General features: G+C 34.4%; 2 protein-coding genes across 2 annotated transcripts in view; both read right to left on the minus strand.

Annotated features, from left to right (window-relative positions):
* The window catches only part of lpar3 (lysophosphatidic acid receptor 3), an 84,475-nt gene extending 80,540 nt beyond the window's left edge, over positions 1-3,935 (minus strand). Inside the window, exons 1-2 of the mRNA XM_039734737.1 lie at positions 3,913-3,935; positions 2,266-2,326 (exon numbers count right to left, since the gene is read on the minus strand). The gene's annotated coding sequence lies outside the window, so the exon portion shown is untranslated. The remainder of the gene's footprint in view (positions 1-2,265; positions 2,327-3,912) is intronic.
* The window catches only part of LOC120514392, a 92,143-nt gene that overhangs the window by 3,010 nt on the left and 70,193 nt on the right, over positions 1-18,940 (minus strand). Inside the window, exons 14-26 of the mRNA XM_039734735.1 lie at positions 18,223-18,382; positions 16,942-17,115; positions 14,122-14,266; positions 13,757-13,838; positions 13,580-13,676; positions 13,295-13,394; positions 12,292-12,404; positions 10,320-10,469; positions 7,915-8,016; positions 7,694-7,816; positions 6,721-6,927; positions 3,913-4,031; positions 2,266-2,326 (exon numbers count right to left, since the gene is read on the minus strand). Coding sequence (XP_039590669.1) covers positions 2,293-2,326; positions 3,913-4,031; positions 6,721-6,927; positions 7,694-7,816; positions 7,915-8,016; positions 10,320-10,469; positions 12,292-12,404; positions 13,295-13,394; positions 13,580-13,676; positions 13,757-13,838; positions 14,122-14,266; positions 16,942-17,115; positions 18,223-18,382 — 1,606 coding nt within the window. The 3' untranslated portion in view covers positions 2,266-2,292. The remainder of the gene's footprint in view (positions 1-2,265; positions 2,327-3,912; positions 4,032-6,720; positions 6,928-7,693; positions 7,817-7,914; positions 8,017-10,319; positions 10,470-12,291; positions 12,405-13,294; positions 13,395-13,579; positions 13,677-13,756; positions 13,839-14,121; positions 14,267-16,941; positions 17,116-18,222; positions 18,383-18,940) is intronic.

The raw sequence follows: 18,940 nt of genomic DNA on the forward strand, positions 1-18,940 counted from the left end.
AGTATTATTCATTCTCCTAACTGAAATATTTTGTCTTTATTTCTGAAACTGGTAAATTTATGCTGATGGGCTGAATATTCAGTGCTAAGCTCAGCAGCACAATCTCGGGAGCAGTGTTTTTTATGGGGATTGGGAGGGTTGATTGGGAGATGGTTACACGTTAAAATTAACATGCACTTCTTTGAAAAGTAAACCGGACTAAGTAAATAGTAACAAAGCAATACTTAGGCCGAGTTTACACATAACACAAAGAGATGTCTGTAGACGCTACTTCTATGCAAGCATTGTAATTAACTGACACGTGCACTAGTTGCAGTACCAACAAAAAGTCGAGGGGCACAGTGTGATCAAGTTGGAACGTGACGTCATAGTCTCTATTTACTATCTACATGTGAGAGAAAGGTGCTTTGCAGGTCCTACATGATCTATGTGCGTGCTTCGATGTTTGATGAATGGTTCAATCTGGTGAAGCAAAATGCTTATATACAAATGCATTCTACGTGCTTTAATATACAAGCGTCGGATATTCCCCAACGTAATGACATGATACGTTTTAAAAGTCTCATATAACACCTTCTGTGCCATCTTTTTTTGCACCTTCACAACAGTATCAGAATGTTACGGCAGAGTATTTGTGCCACAGAGAAAAAAAAAATTAATCACAAAATAGACCTTTTCACCGTGTCCTTAAAGTGGAAATTTTGGCTTTAATCTCGAAATGTCCACTGTAACCTCGTAGTTTACTTTATGGTTAAAGTAGACCGTCATAAATGTCATCTTAAAACCGACTCAGTTGTTAATCGCTACATGATTCTGGGGCTTCCTCCTGAACTGACAGCAGCAATCGCCACACAGAACACATAAAATTTGTCATTTCAGCTCTCTGCACATTCAGAATCCTGAAATTTATACTTGATATCACTTTCATGATGAAATGCATTAAACTATGTATATTACATTTTACAGATAAGTTGTTAACTTCATTTAAATAATAAATACTAATAATAATTACACATGTGAGGGTGGCATGGTGGCAGAGCAGTAGCACTGCCGCCTTACTGGAAGCCACGTCCCTGGTGTTCCCTGCCTAGAGTTTGCATGTTTTCCTGGTGGGTTTCCATAGTATGGTCCAATTTCCTTCCAAAGACATGAAGGTTTGGGGATTTGGTGACACTAAAATGATGCTAGTGAATGTGTATGCTTGTGTTCACCTTGCAATGGGCTGAGGCCTTGTCCAGGGATTGTTTGTTTCACGTCCAATGCTTGCTGGAATTGGCACATCCCTGGACTGATGGATTTAATCATTAAACACCCTTTTCAGATATATTGTGGCAAGGTGTTCTTGGAATTTTAAGCATGTTTCAGGAAATTCACAATACAGCGAAGCCAAACATTTTATCGCCGTGATGACATCTCGCACTGCCATCTGGTGGAATCTTCCAGATTTACGTAAAGTACATGAGCAAGTATAAATAGTACGCTTGTGTAGCAGTAGCGCCCGCTGGAATATGTGTTGCGCCGTGTAAAGTATAAACCCAGCCTTACTTTCCTGAAGTAAAAATACCTACATTATCCAGGCAGCATTTAATGTAAGGCAGGAAGCAAACAAACCTTCACATCACTCTTCTGTACAGCACAATCACACACCCAACCAGAAAAGAGTGTGCTGTGTGCAGTTCGGTAACAGAAACCTATTAACAAATTGTCAGTTTAGCTTTCATCTAGCCATTTGCTGTAAATTTGTTGAAGTGGTGTGACCTGCTGATACAGAGGCAAGTGTTCATACCAGGAATCGTTCAGGGCTCAGGTCAAGGAAGTTAAAAAGGGATGGAGGGTATTTACTTCAAAGCTTTGTCACATTTGGCTGCATTTCTAATCAGTTTCATGAAGATTTGTATATTGGCATAGGATTTAATAACAAATGCTGACCAGAAGAAAAAGTAAAACACAGTATATTACTTTTGCATAACTATATAAAATTTTAAGTTACTTTCCGTAAGTAATGAGCACTTTGGCATGGAGCTGCACCATAAGTGGACTCTCACAGAGGTTTTTAGTGAAATAATTTTAGTGCAATACAGCAAATATTCTTTAGCGTCTCAGGTATGCTAATACTGTAATTGTAAACGTGCTTTCATTTATCATAATCATTACAGACAACTCAGTTGAACAGACTTAGTCTAAATTTGTTTCAATATACAGTATAGGTACCATTCAATAACAACATGGGAGTTATGAATTTTTTTCCCTTTATTTAGTACATACCTGTTCTTCAGGACGAACAATAAGGCATCAAAATCCAAGTACTGTCGTCTCATAAATGCTTCTAAAATAAAGAGCAAATATAGTTCATTCACACTTTAAAGTATTTTAGCCCTCTTGTTAAATTTTAAATGGAAATGAAAAATAGTTATTCACTGAAAATGAAGTGATGAAATGTGTAAGCTTATTATAAACTGTAATAAGAGCTAAAGGATCATGTTACCATAGACCAAAATATGCAGTTCTTTTAAATTTAAAAGAAAATGTGTGTAGTTATAATTACTATTCCCTTCCGTTTTTATTTGGTGTAAGAGGGCTTCAGCACACTATAGTCTGTTAACACTGGTACATAGCTAATGCCAGGTAAAATAATTTGTCTTGATATTAGAACTATCGTAAGGTTCAGATGTCAAATCCTATTAGCCAGATACATAGTTAACTTTTCACAAATTAAAAAAATTTTTTTTTTGTTCTAAGCATGTATGGATTTCTGCAGGAAAGATCTCAGCAAAATGCCTGAAGACTTACAACCTAATTTTGGAAAATTCAAAGTACAGAAAAATGAATGAAAAGATTTAAACATGACTAGCCAATTTATAACTAAGGGAAAACCATGCACAGTGGCAGAGCACAGCATTTAATTCAACTGTTTTCTTCAATTGGGTTAAATGAGGGAGGAAAAAACGGGAAGATTATATTTGGTGCTCTACAGAATTCTCTTTAATATCTTGGCTATATACAGTTGTATTCATGTGGCTAGGTTAATGTTATTATATTGGTAATAGGGATAAGACACTAAAGGGTGAACAGATGTGGGTTAATACAATGGAGTACAGCAGAAATACAAATCATAACATGCTTCAATGAAGCTTTTGGCTACTAGAACATACTGAAGACATATTATGCAATGTCATGCTCTTGTAAAGTATTTTTCTGACCTTTATGGAAATCCAGTGACTGTTATATAAAGGCTGGCTTGACCAGCAGATCGGAATTTAGAAAGCAGCACTGCATTTTGTAAACAGATAGCAAGCTGTATGTAAATATATGCATACACACAATCGCACGCATACTGTATAAACCCACACAAAACTATACAGACAAAAAGACATGGGACTGATGGAAGAAAAGAATGCAGTGACAGTGGGGGCTTAGCTTTTACAGCATTTCAGGGCTAACATATAGGTGGCTAGATAGTTTTTAATCAATAAAAGTTTATAATACATTTTTTAAACTATAAACATGGGCAACTACAGTACAAAGTAAAAAAAAAAAAAAAAAAGTTTGTAAATTATCTATTACCACAATACAAAATGCACAGTTCTGTATGCTTTATTAAACAAAAATGTTTATATTTTACTTTTTTTTTTAAATAGTGGTCAAGCAGTTAAAAAGCAATATAAAAACAGTTACTGCTGTATAAGGAACACAGCTTCATTCCCACTTGTCAAGTAAACAAAGGTCATTGCAGTCATCACAGAACTGGAAGTTAAGACTTTTCCCAGTGATGTGAGAGACATTTCCCTATAATCAGCAGATTGCAGGGTGTGTCCATTTTCTTATGTCCTCTAATTCTATTTTGTGAACTGCAAGCAGCTTAAGCCACACAAAGGAAAAAATATAATTTGCACTTGATGGCAACAATTATACCTTTTACAGCAAAGAAAGGAAACATTGGACTCCTCTTCCTTCTCCAAATGAGGAAAATCTTCACATTCTTTAAGAAATCTTTCTAGGTCTGTAACTGGAAAACCTTCTGCTTGGTACTTCTTTAAATACAAGAAAGAGCATTCAAATAGACAATAACAGACTGCAAAAATATTTACAAAACTGGAAGGAACTTAGTCTGAAAGTAGCTGGAAAGCAAACCACAACATAGCCTATAATGACATAGCAAAGTCCTCTATAAATACAAGTGCATTATGGAGACCGAAAAAGAAAACAAAAATAAATAAATAAAATAACCCACATGCACACAACATAAAATTAAGACTCATGTTGCACTTTTTCATCCTATATATGAAACTGCAACATGCTGAACTCGTAAGTGGACTTCACAAATTGAAAGCAAGTGAAGAAATGTAAAGCTGTACCTGCACACCTATAGTCACAGATGAGCACCTCAAATCCTGGAAAAAGTTCTGGGAATTTTTCCAAAGAAGGCACCATATGAGGAGTTTATAGCTCTCTCAGGTCTTAGTCTCATGAAGTAGAGTAATAAGCAAAAAAATGGTGAGAGGTGTGGTACTACTGTAGACAAGTGAAGAAAACTGAAATATAAAACAATGTGATCTGTTTTTTGTTTTAAAAAAATTGTTTTATTCCTATGTAGAAGAATTTCTATCCAAATCTCACATGTATAGGTAGTATTTCAGATGAGTAGACACAACCTATATGGCACTCATTAATGCCCAGCAGTAAAGGCATAGTCAAAGATGAGCTTAAGTGTATTCCTATCAAGTATAACTGTAGTAAAATAAAGATTTCAAAAGTCTACACATCCATACTGAGATTGTAGATTTTGCTGATCTGAAGACTAAATCAAGACATAACTGGTCATACGTTTTTCACTTTTATCAATATTTAAGTACAAAGCCTAATTTAAAAAGAGAAAAAAAAAACCACTTAGTTCTTTGGCTTAAACACCTATATCAACAACAAATTTAAAAACATGAGTCTGTCAATATTTGATGTCTGTCGTACAAGAACAGAAATGGCAAGTACACATAATTCATGTTTTTTTCTGATAGGTTTTCTGGAAGAATGCCCAGAGTTGTTATATGTACAAAACTTTTAGTTTCACTTTTCAATAATTCCCATATATGGGGCAAAATGCTCAACCTGAAGATTAGAAAAACCAACAGTATATTACATAAAAAGGTCATCGGCTTGACCCTTTTAAGCACAGTGATCTTAACGTTTATAACAAGCATATTACATAGAAGTCTTCATGAAAGAAAAAGGCCACAATATACAACACCTATCCAGTGCAGTGATATGACAAGACAGCCAAAGGAGGAAATGTGTAAAAAAGCATGATCAATTGATGAGCATAGTTTATTAAGATGTAACTAAAGCAATCAATCACATGCAATATTATTTAGAACGTGCAATATTATATACATTGATTATCAAAGAGCCTGAAAATGTCATGAGAAGCTAGACTTGAAACTAACAATGTACCTTTTCCATTGCTAATCAGGAATCTTCATCAATGTGTTTGTCTGAAGACTCCTAAAATAATCCAAAAGACCGACACGGTTTCTGATCTGTGCTTGCAACCTGTGCCAGCCTGGAAATACTACAATGAGATTGTGGTAACTTTGTAGCTACTTGGTAAACTAATCTGTACCCCAAACACTATTTTTTTCCTTTTCCTCTAATTGTTTGAGTTTGTTTTATTCTCTGCAACACTTGATTTTTATTTAGCAAGAAACAACCAATAGGTTGAAATGCAAATGAAGTGCAACATGTTTTGACACTGTTGAATGTAATTTATAAGCTTCAATCTGCAACATAAGGAATTAAAATAAACCAAACAAGTTGACAAAAGCAGGCATCCCACACGTCAACAAACAGTGTCACCAACAAAAACCCAAGGTTAAAGACTCCAAAAGGGTAGATAGACAGGCCAGGTCAGAACCACTAAATTCAACCAATAATCAAAGTGGATAAGCAGGATTCATGAAGTCTTAACAGACATAATTCACAACCAGAAAACAGAGCCTAAAAAACCCAAACAAAAGTGCTCAAGAACCTTGACTTCTGGCACCAATCTGTCTTTTCCTTTTATAAACAGTGCAGAACACCAGGTAAATGTGTCTTGGTCTGATAGGGCAGACTTAATGTGACATACTGTGAACATCCTCTGAATGAAAACATGCATGCCCAAATGTGCCATAACATGCAGTATTGTAAACCAAACACCTAGGCGGTGCTGACACAGTGTCACAACTGTAAACAATATTACTTTTCCCCTAACAGTGTGTATGCCTCAGTAAACTGTCATCTAGTTTGTGTGTGAATTCAGTTTTAAGCTCAGTGTTCTCAAGAAAGGCAACCTTGGAGCAAATGCTCAGGATATATTACAGAAAACAGAAAGATCAACTTGGGTATCTTTAACCATATTCATAACTGATCTTAATGGTATTTCCAAGGTAATAAAAAGCAATGATTGAAAAAAGAAAAAAAGTTAAATAAGGCATATTTAAATCATCAAGTAATATTTCATTTTTTTAACCCCACCTAAAAAAACAGCCTCTAAGTTTTACTTTGAAATCTAAATATTAAAACTTGAAAACAGAATTGTATACGTTTCATAATACAGCTATACTTAACATTTCTAAAAACAAAAATTTGGAGGCAATTAAAAAAAAAAAAAAAGGCTCAAAACTTACAATCAATTGTAATAAAACTACACTCAATTTGAATATAAAAAAACTAACAAGAAAACATTACCTTAATTGTTTCATAGGAATCTGTGATAAGTGCAATGAAGAGGCTGAGGACCATGTAGATGAAAAGAGCAATGAAGGTGTATAAATACACACGACTGAATAGCCAAACTAAGATGCTCTTCTGTTGGATCTGTGCAAAGGTGGCAAACATGTCGTCTCCATTAACCAGTGAAAAGAGGCATTCTGCCACGGTGCTCAAAGTTTCAAACTTGCAAGAAAAATTAAATGACAGAGTTTGTATTTTAGAGAATACTATTAAATTCAATATACTGTATGCTGTTCACTTTATTACCTCAGGCATAAAATTACTAAAAAGTTTGTTATTGTATATATTTGTGCAATACAAACTATACATTATTTGAGTCACCATATTTTCTTGCAGAACTATAATCCAATAGTCATGGATTAATTAATTTTGTTCAGGTTATTGTAGTAATGAACTATGCACTTTAAAAAGATACCTACCCAAAGAAGAACATGTGCAAAAACAGCAAATGAATAATGATACAATTTACAAGAGAGGCATACTTGAAATTATTACAAATTAGTAGTGTTTATTTCAAACAAATGTTAGCTTTAATAAACACAGTTGTTACAATATTGCCCCCTGGTGGAACTTTGTCAATAAGCAGGAATTATATTTTGATACCTCAAACCATAAAATATCTGCAGCACAGCTGTTTGAAAATTTGCATTTTTCTTTCAAAGGTATCTTTCCAGGTCACTGAAAAGCAGCATTAGGATCTTTTGAATGATGCCCATGAGGTTCATTTTCAGAGCCACAGTGAAAACTGTGTATTTAAAATTCATTACATTCCATATTTTACAAAAGCAACTGATATAAGAACTGTTGCTTGTGCTATAATTAAATTGTGTTTCATAGTACTTTATTAAGGGAAAAAATAGCAATTACCAAAGTAGAAAATTAAAGAAACAACTTTTTGAACAATATATAAATACTGCAAAATAAATACCTTTTTATGATATGGTCCAAGAACAATCCACCCACAAAACATATAGCCAAGATAAAGCATTCCTGCACAACAACAGAAACGAAGGACTTTTGCCAAGGCTGCATTCATGGTTAGAATGAGAACCTGCAAATAGAAACACACTAGAGATTAAAATGAAATAAAAATCACTATATTTCTTTAAATTCACTATTATCTTTAAATACGATCTTTAGTGTACTTACATTATATTTCTGAAAGTAGCCGAGATATCTTATTACCCCAACCCATACCATTAATGTGGAAGTGCCAAGAAGAATGCTGCAACAGTCATAGCTTGCAAGATTCTAAAAATAAATGAATGAAATTCTGAAGATTGCCCGAGGTCAATTGAAAGAAATTCAGACTGATACCATGTACCATATACAGTACTAGTATATACTATGCCATAACTATATGAAAACAGTGAATGTCTTAATTACTAGTAACACTCAACAAGTGCCAAGATTATTTAGAATTACCTTACCTCAAACCCTTTTTCCAGAAAAATCTCAGAACAATTGGCATAACCTTACAGCATAACAAAAAATGTATCTCAAACTCTGATGAAGTTCAAAAAGTTGACCACAATAGTAATTGTTTAATGCAGATGTATAAAAAAAAGCCAAATGGTTACATTCCTAAAATCCTACAATGCCAACTCAACTATAAGCAAACCAGGTTCACATCACTGAAAAGAAATGAGAGTATGTCAAAGTCACAGTTTATATACAGTATGTGGTTACCTGTACAGTGCTTGTCCCATATAATCTTTTAACACAAATGCATTTAGAAGAGAGTAAAATGGTCATTACATTTTCAATTAACAAATGGCCAACACACTTTGGACTCGGAAAATTCTGGAAAAAATTACCTGCTGAGCCCATGTTAGTCAGGAGACACTCTGTGAATTTTGTTTGATGCAGGATCAATACCTTCCAAGATACAGCCAGTTTACCTCAGGGTTTGGGCATTTTATTAATCAAATTTCACAAGTCCATAACTCAAGAACTAAACCACCAAATGGGCTCAGACTTTGGATGCTGGTACATTGTTTGGTGTAGTATGTGATGACATTAAAACATTTGGTCCAGATGACCCTACATGGTCAAAGAAATTGAACAAAATTTAATGAGTTTTTGGCTTGGCTATATTTAGGCCTCAGAAACACATATTTGTAGCCAACACATACTTTTGTTTTTTCCCTTATTCAGATAACTATATATGCTTTCTGAAAAAGCAATAAACAGAAAAGTAACTGTATCAGGGTTTGAACAACACACCTTTCAAATCCAAAAAATCATTTTGGATTTTATTTTCAGAACACCCTAATGGTATGTGGGACTGTGCATATATATATATATTTTTTTAATTTTTCATTTATTCTACGTTGTGACTTGTTTTAAAATAAACGTTATGTTCCTTATGCAAATTTTTCATTTACTTTCCATCCTAAACATAGACAGAATGAGCCATGTGTCAGTAAAGGTAATCCTTGAGTTTTCAATCAGTAATATGTCAAAAAAAGTCAATCTTTTTTACATCTGAAATGACAAAATCCTATGTCATGTTCCTGAACAGAGAATGTGATTCTCCATGGCCAAGAGAGTACCGGTTATTTGAGAAAACCACTGTTAAATCCCTACAAGGTGGCAAACTCAAAGTCAGCCAAGTATCTTGTGAAGACAGTCAACTGACAGTCCGAATACTCACCACTGAAGCAGTGGCCAAGATCCTGCCCTCTCACAATCACATTCATGATGAATCACATGCCCCTCTCACATTAGACAATTATCCTATTTGAGGCTATGTTTTGAGAAAGAAAGGACTATGCATGATACAGGAAAAAATAATTTTAAAAATGTCTGGACATTCCTACAATGCATTAAGCTGGTCTGGAAATTATACCCAAAATGATTTTTTCACATTTGAGAGGTCTGCTGTTCAAGCCCTGATGTAGTTTCTTGTTGGTTTATAACCTTCTGAAAAGCCTTGTGTAGGTATCTAAACATGGAAAAAAATTTCAGCAGGTGGTATTAGTTAGAAGTATGCTTTCTGAAAGCCTAAACAAAATGGCAAAGCCAAAGACAAACTATTTTTCTTTCCATTTTTGAATGTCTGCTCTTACCAAATGGTGTTGTTATCTGGACCAAACATTTTGATTTCTCTACATACTATACCTATAAAAGGTACCAGTAAGCAAAATTTGCTTAACCTGCTAGGTAGTTTAGGTTTTAATATTTTGTCTTGTGAAAGCGATGTCAAAATAAAGCTGTGTCAAATTTGACACCCCTTTCCCCTCATAAAATTGGCTGTATCTTGGAAAGTATTGATCATGAATCAAAAACAAATTTTATAGGGTGCCTCCTGGATAATCTGGGTACACCTGGTTATTTTTTTTTCTGAATTTTTTGAGACAGAAGTGCATGGGATTTCTGGATAAGTTGGTTGATTTGACATGGAATGACCCAAAAGCAAATCAAGCAAATGTGTCTTCTTATAAATATCAGTTTCTGCATCACAAAACAAAGGACTTTATAGAATGTGTATAGTACATGGTATAAATATTGTAATTACACCTTTATTATTGTCACAAGTGTTTGATATATACCTTTGTTTGTATTTCCATCTTCAAAACTAGACCAATTATTGCCATTAGATCACTGATGATGATCAATATGTACCACATATTTATAAACTCATTTTTATCCGATTCACATACTGTGCGTTCATAGTGATCTTGGAAGAACTTGACAAATCTCTGAAAGAAAAAAATGTTCTGCTTAAAAAAAAAAAAGACATATCTTTTATCTTATATATTACACACACACACACACACACACATGCTCAGCACATTAAAACCATCCACACGTTATGCTATTGATAGAAATGTATACTTATTTATCAATGTATCATTAAACGGATTTCAAAATAGAGTCATTAATAATGTTGCAGGTTCCTATTACTTTTTGAAATTACTGATTTATATTATTCACATATGACTGCAAAGCCCCATTTCTGCAGACACTACTCAAGCTTTCTAATGAATTCTCTCAGCTCATCCTTAATTAGTCCTGTTTAAAGACTAACTGATTATTAGAGATACCGCAATCACGGCCAAGAAATTCTCGGCTTTTTGAAGACAACCAAAGGAAAAAACGTTTTCACTATTGGATCAATCTCATGGCCATGAAGACCAAAAAACTTCAAAAGGAAAGAAAAATCAATATCAGGAATGTACTGAACACAAGACGTTGTGCTACTCACTTAGAGATGAGTGGCATCTTGCTCTTCACCAAGCTTTAAGGACCACCACCCGATAGACCTAAATTTAAAAAACTCTCCAATGAAGTTTAATATGTGATCCTTCCACTTCACAGAGGGCAACTCAGTAGTCGGACATAACCGTTCGAAAAAAAGAGCAAAGTCTGCCAACCTCAAGCTGTGCAGCAAACACCTGGCTACATGGTGGTTAGCTCTGCTGCTTGGCAGTTCAAGAGACTGGTGCACTGTTTGCAGTCTGTGCATTGTTTCTGTGTTATTGCAGTTTGTCCTCCAATTCCTGTAGTTAATCCTTTTTCATTTTAAATTTAGGCACTTCATAGCTAATACATTTTCCAGGCCATTGGTTGGTAGAGAGACTCTCAGTTCACAAAGCTTTAAAATCTACATTGATGTATTTTTTTCAGATGCTGACTATGTCAGAGGGCATCGGAATGATCTATAACCAATCAAGACAGACCAGGCAGCAGCTTGCAATCATTTGGTTTTCAATGATGTGAACATAGGCAAGTTAAAAGTAACTTTACTAAAGTCTGCAAACAAAAGAAACTTCGAGCATGCAAAATGAAAGAGAATGTAAATACTCTCCTGATAAGGAAACATTGTACAAGTTACTGTCTAACACATAAGCACAAGGAAAAATGCTCCAACAATTAGTAAAAACAGAAAAAAAATCAGTTAATATTTCTCTTACTAGCCCTGCCTTGCGCATATTATTTAAAGCTGCATATAAAATAAAAAACTTATGCCATTCAGGTCATTTTTAATTCATATTCAGAAGATTCATTTCCTCTTTTTTTGCAACAGAGGTAATTGCTAATGGAGCAAGTCAAATCTGTAAACAAACAAAATTAGCTGATCTTATTTTCACATTAAGTATTTTAGTGAAATCTGTAGTAACAATGTTAAAGCCTTTGTGCCCATTTATTGGATTCATAACTCTAACACCATGAATTTTTCCATGAATTCTCAGAATATACATTTGGGTTATCTTTTGTAAAATGTTCTCAATTTGTATTCTTGAGGAACTTTAAATCTCTTATAGCATTTAAGACGCACCGTAAGCTTAGGTCAAATTCCAGCCCAACACAAAGCTGCATCAGGTTGCTTTCCTTTCTCTTTAGAGTGTTTATGAGGATAAGACAGGATAACACAATGGAGAGAGAGACTCCCATTTTAACCACCAAATGACCACTGGAAGCATATCTTATGTTAAGGAAATGTTAAGTGTTGCAATGTGATGTGCTTGCTTATTATATATGCCAATATTAAACATGCAGTTTGTAAAACTGAATCCTTACCTGTAGGAGTCGCCTTGCAAGAATTATAGATCTGATGCACAACACCGCTGAGATGAAACAGACCAAAATTACAAAGGAATCAAAAACCAGCAGAAAATATTTACTGTTTGGCCCTGAAATATAATTTTGGTTTGAGAGAAAATGTACAGAAATTTGTATCAGAAATAAAATGGAAATATCAACAGCATACCTGCATACATTTAATCAGTGCAACCAAAAATATTAATATCAAATCACTGAACTATGTAATAAAGGCAACAATCATCACTACGATGGCAGTACATACAATGTTAAACATTACCTCTAGTTCTAGAATACAGTCTTCCCCCTCTTTACAAGCATGATGTGCTCCTAAAAACCCTCTCAATTCAAAAAACACGAAAATCGATGGAAAAAAAAAAATCTCAGCTCATATAAATTTTAGACTTACTATCACAAAAAGGACCACTAACTCAGCCACTGTAAGGGGTAACTGTGACTGGATTGAGAGCCTGCTTTATGTGAGAATTTCTCTGGTCTGTCTAATTCAAATATTATGAGCTCCCATCCTCCGTGGTACACACACTGCTACCATTGCTCTTGCTGTTGGTATTACGCTATTACCAATTCATTATTTGCACAGTATTTGTCCTAAAATTTAAATGTTAACAGTAACTGTACAATAAAGGCAAAATAAAAGCCACAAATATCATGCTAATCAAACATGTAAACCGGTATAAGTCCAGACAAGAATGGTGCTGTTTTGCTCCTTAAACAGAATCAAGCAGAGTGAAAATTCATGATCCTCACTGCAAAGAAAGGGGGAATTAAATGTAAACCCTTGTTTTATAAAAAAAAAAAAAAAACTAGAACCCTCATATCTCAGGAATACCGGTAGCATACTGCAGTTGTATAAAATAGTAATAAACAAGTAATTCAATATTGAGTTATTTTACTCAATATATTTATGCGAACACTGAACTTGCTTTAAAGGTTCATTAAATTTACAGAAGGAGCAACTTACAAGAGGCAGATATGTTCCAGTTGTTGCATTCACTAATAACGGCATCATTATTTAAAAATACTTTCAGTAGCCCACTATGACCTTGATTGTCAAATGTTATCTGTAGAGATATTAAAATTGCAGTTCAATGTATTTTTTAATACTATTAAAGATTTAAAAAAAAAATCAGTTTTTAAAACTTCTAAACAAATGTGTATTGAATAAAATATTGCAACATTTAATATGCAATTCTTACCCCCAAAAAAAGAAGCTTAATTAAAATAATGAAAAGTATACTCCACTTACTGTTACATAGAAATCATAGCAGTCTGGAATTTCAAGTGAACGTATTGCTTGCAGGTTGATGCCTTTAAGTTTAAAGGTTATTATTACATCAATAAGTCTGTTGTAAGAAAAGTAAAGATAATTGAATGTTTTCATTACATTCAAAAATAAAAAAACAACAAATGTAATCATTTTTACCTATAAAAGTCCAGGCCGAGTAAAGATTCATTGACAAGTTTCCAGTCATTATTCTTATCTGAAGAATTTACTTTCAAACAGTCTAAAATAAAAGGAACACAGTACTGACATATACTGTATTGATAAAGATCTTAAAAATCAAGATGTAAATACACTTAATTACTAAAAAAAAATTTACATACGTTTATTTTACACTAACCCTTGGCTCCATGTAAAATGAATCTGAAGTATACTACAAAGCATACATTTTATATTCTAGTAATTTGTATATGTGATTATGAATAGATTGAATGCCACAAATATCCTTAAAAATCAACTTGCAGTACTGATTTATTACACTTTTTATATAAATGTACTATTCTTACTTGTTTCCATTTCCGGGTTAATATGAAATATATCAGTAGAGGTAACTTCCTTGTACTGTGTTCTGCACATTTCCAGGCCTTCAAATTCACTTGTATCTTGGCTGTAACTTATAGCACCCACAGATAGATTCTTAAACTGCATGTACTACAAAATAAAAAAATATTCCTTATTTTAACCCAGATCACACAGTAACTGACAGTGATACTGTGGAAGCTTAAATATTATAGTCAACTTCATGAAAATGAGATACTAGCATTGTAGTAGTTACGGCACAAGGAAACCATATATAAAATGACTGGTTTAAATATTAACAAAATGTAAATTCCCACAACTTTTATCTTGGTAATTAAAGTTTAAAGCTTTGAACAGTGTATATTCAAACATTCCTTATTAAAGGCTGAAGCGCTCTGAATATTGCTTAACACTACCATTATGTTAATATTGTGTAAAAATTTTTTTAAATTAAAACCCATGACTATGTTTTTTCTTTCCTAATATATTTCTAAAAGTAGAGGGTGTTAGTACATCCCTGTTGGTCATTTCTTGTCTTTTCCATTATTATACAGTATCCAGAATACAGAGACACTGTCAACTTATAAAGGACAATTTGTGTGTCTAATTAGCTACAGTGGCGTGAAAAACTATTTGCCCCCTTCCTGATTTCTTATTCTTTTGCATGTTTGTCACACAAAATGTTTCTGATCATCAAACACATTTAATCATTAGTCAAATATAACACAAGTAAACACAAAATGCAGTTTTTAAATGATGGTTTTATTATTTAGGGAGAAAAAATCCAAACCTACATGGCCCTGTGTGAAAAAGTAATTGCCCCCTGAACCTAATAACTGGTTGGGCCACCCTTAGCAGCAATAACTGCAATCAAGCGTTTGCGATAACTTGCAATGAGTCTTTTACAGCGCTCTGGAGGAATTTTGGCCCACTCATCTTTTCAGAATTGTTGTAATTCAGCTTTATTTGAGGGTTTTTTAGCATGAACCGCCTTTTTAAGGTCATGCCATAGCATCTCAATTGGATTCAGGTCAGGACTTTGACTAGGCCACTCCAAAGTCTTCATTTTGTTTTTCTTCAGCCATTCAGAGGTGGATTTGCTGGTGTGTTTTGGGTCATTGTCCTGTTGCAGTAACCAAGATCGCTTCAGCTTGAGTTGACGAACAGATGGCCGGACATTCTCCTTCAAGATTTTTGGTAGACAGTAGAATTCATGGTTCCATCTATCACAGCAAGCCTTCCAGGTCCTGAAGCAGCAAAACAACCCCAGACCATCACACTACCACCACCATATTTCACTGCTGGTATGATGTTCTTTTTCTGAAAGGCTGTGTTCCTTTTACGCCAGATGTAACGGGACATTTGCCTTCCAAAAAGTTTAACTTTTGTCTCATCAGTCCACAAGGTATTTTCCCAAAAGTCTTGGCAATCATTGAGATGTTTCTTAGCAAAATTGAGACGAGCCCTAATGTTCTTTTTGCTTAACAGTGGTTTGCATCTTGGAAATCTGCCATGCAGACCGTTTTTGCCCAGTCTCTTTCTTATGGTGGAGTCGTGAACACTGACCTTAATTGAGGCAAGTGAGGCCTGCAGTTCTTTAGACGTTGTCCTGGGGTCTTTTGTGACCTCTCGGATGAGTCGTCTCTGAGCCCTTGGGGTAATTTTGGTCGGCTGGCCACTCCTGGGAAGGTTCACCACTGTTCCATGTTTTTGCCATTTGTGGATAATCAGGCCAGGGGGTGGCTACTGAAATTGAACTCAGGTGTGATACACCACAGTTAGGTTATTTTTTAACAAGGGGGCAATTACTTTTTTCACACAGGTTTGGATTTTCTTTCTCCCTAAATAATAAAAACCATCATTTAAAAACTGCATTTTGTGTTTACTTGTGTTATATTTGACTAATGTTTAAATGTGTTTGATGATCAGAAACATTTTGTGTGACAAACATGCAAAAGAATAAGAAATCAGGAAGGGGGCAAATAGTTTTTCACACCACTGTATGTGTGGTTTTCTGGACAATAAACAACCAGAAGACTCCCTAGCAGTTTAACTATACTGGTAAATTTGCAGAGGCATCAGCTAAGTGGGCCAGGAAGGTAGTATCTTGTCTGAGACAGATGTGTAGTTTAGGGCAGCTGTTGCACAATTTGAGCAGGACAGGCTGGAACCTGCCTCAAGCAAACATATGGTAGCTTGTTGTCTGAACATACAATGAGAATGTACCACAAAGCCGAGTTTCTTTGCTTGTGCTAAATGAGAAGTTAGGTGCATGCAAGCATCATCTCACCAAGTGCAAGTCACACCTGAATAAGCTTGGACATCTTCCATAGAATTCACATCAACTCTTGTGGCTGTGCAGAAGTAGAGCGGACTGCTCCATACGTAACACACATACACACGCCTTTCATAGTGAGAACTGAGGTGCATACAAGCGCAGAAAAAAAAGTTATAAGTGCATGCATGCACCATCTAGTGGTTGTGATTAAGCATGAGCAGAGTGGACTGCGCCCCTCCCCCCACACACACGTCTTTTGTTTATACATGTCTAATGTGTTCTCATAGTTATATCTCCGAAGAAAAAAACGTTTTTGATGCTTATGGTTCTAGAGTATGGCTTAGTCACTGCTGAAAGAGAACATTTACGCTATCCAAAAAACATTAAGACACCAAAATCAACTACTGTACCATCAGCCACTGAGGTTTAAAGTCAAATTAAACATTGTGCAATTTTTAAGTTGTAATGAATTCTGGTTATTTTACTTCCATAAATATGTAAGCATCCAACATCTATAAATAACACTTACCTGATGAACTACAAAATTCATGCTATCATAAACGTCTTTCTGAGTGTATATCGAGTGGCTTTTTTCATCTTCGCTGCTGCCTGTATAAGATTTTATGAAGAGTTGCTTGAATGTTATAGTAGTCTCCTCTTTATAAGAAACGACAGTCTGATTCCGCAAGCCAAACAAAACAAGCTGCAAAATAAAAATCCAGGCTGTCATGTTATGCTTCAGTAACTTAACAGTATGTTATTTGTAGTATACACTTTCATTAAACACTTTCTTATTAAAAAAAAAAAAATGTGCACTGCAATGGTAAGACACGAACATATTGTAATTTTAGCAGTCATACAAATACAAAGATAAATGAAGTTTAAATAAGGCATTTGAGTGTTGAATATATTTGTACTCTATTTTCTTAAACTGTGTAACTCCTCATTCATGACCAAAGTCCATATCTCTCCAACAGAACAAAAACCAATGATACCAATGAGACAAATTAAACTATAAAACATGTTTCAGCTTCAATAAAAGTAGGGTATTTGTTTTTACAATAGTTATAGAAACATAAAGCAAAGTTTACCGGATGTTCATTTTTTTGTATGTGCTGCTAAATTATCATCAAGTATGAATCTGAAACCTTGACAAGATTAGGGGACATTCCAATTGTTTCCATACCCATTTTATAATGAAGCCCAGGCAGGTTAGTGACTTGTTCAGAGTGCTACAGTAAGTGATGGGCAAGCACATAACTGACAAAATGAGACAAAATGGTCTTAACTTTAATGGTTTGGGCTACTAAGATGATCATTTTTACTTTTTTTAGTTCATCTAATCCCTGGGATGCACATGACAAAGGGGTCATTTACCATTCAGCCTAAAGGTCTCAATTTTAAAACACCAAATTTCACTACATTTTTAAAAAGCTTCTTTCACAGTCCACACAGTTCATACAGTAGTCCTGCCTTTCACCTACTGCAGCCCATACAGGTAAGTTTAAAAATGGGTGTATGGATAAGTTCTCACTGTTGGTCAACACAGAGCAGAGAAACACCTAAATTAAAATACATTACTCTTAACCTTAATATAGCTGTCTACACAAAATACACACCAAGGATACAGTCATTAGTCACTTTATTACTTCTTGCACTTTCTGCAATAACAGTATCAATATTATCAATCAAAAAAAATATATAATTTTGAAACCCAGTTTATCAATCCTTACTTTCTCTTAATTTTTAAAATTAGCACAGGTCATCTTTAAAACTTACAAATATTTTCCATCAATCTCCCAATAGTTACCTGAAGTGTAATAATAATAATTTTCAAAATCTGTACTCCTAGTTTCCATGGTATCTGTTTCCTCGCGTTGTATTTTTCACAAGGACTCATAAAGTAAAATTTCAGATCATCCCTCAAAATAGCAGCTTCTTCGGCTCTATCTATCTTACTATTTGTAACCCTATAAAAAAAAAAAAAAAATACACAAACAAATTAGAATGATCAAAACCATTATTATTCAAATACTGGAGGGATCCATGTTCTTTTCAAAATTGCCAAGTGTGTACATTGTTGATTATGCACAGAGGAGATTTTGATATATATTCCAAAATGGATTAAATTCATTTTTTCCCTCACAATTCTACACACAACACCCCATAATGACAACTTGAAAAAAAGTTTACTTGAGGTTTTTGCAAATTTTTTAAAACAAAAAAAAGGCTGCAAAGATTACGTACTTTTAAAATGTGACTGCAGGGGTATATTGTACTCAATGTACTAGTTGAACTACCCAAAACTTAACTACTTTAATATACGTAGCAATGATCAACACTTGACTGAGAGACGGTTCAAAACAAGTCAGTGCCACTACCATCAGACATCCTACATTCCAGCAGATGAACATCTAAATCAATACACCTTTGACTTGGAAGTCAAATTAGGGGTAAACAACAAACAGCAAACAAATACAACAAGAATATAAAATGCATTAAATGTTTTAAATATCATAAGGGATGCT

The sequence above is a fragment of the Polypterus senegalus genome, chromosome 14 (assembly GCF_016835505.1).
Source record: "Polypterus senegalus isolate Bchr_013 chromosome 14, ASM1683550v1, whole genome shotgun sequence".
In the NCBI taxonomy this organism is placed as follows: domain Eukaryota; kingdom Metazoa; phylum Chordata; class Cladistia; order Polypteriformes; family Polypteridae; genus Polypterus; species Polypterus senegalus.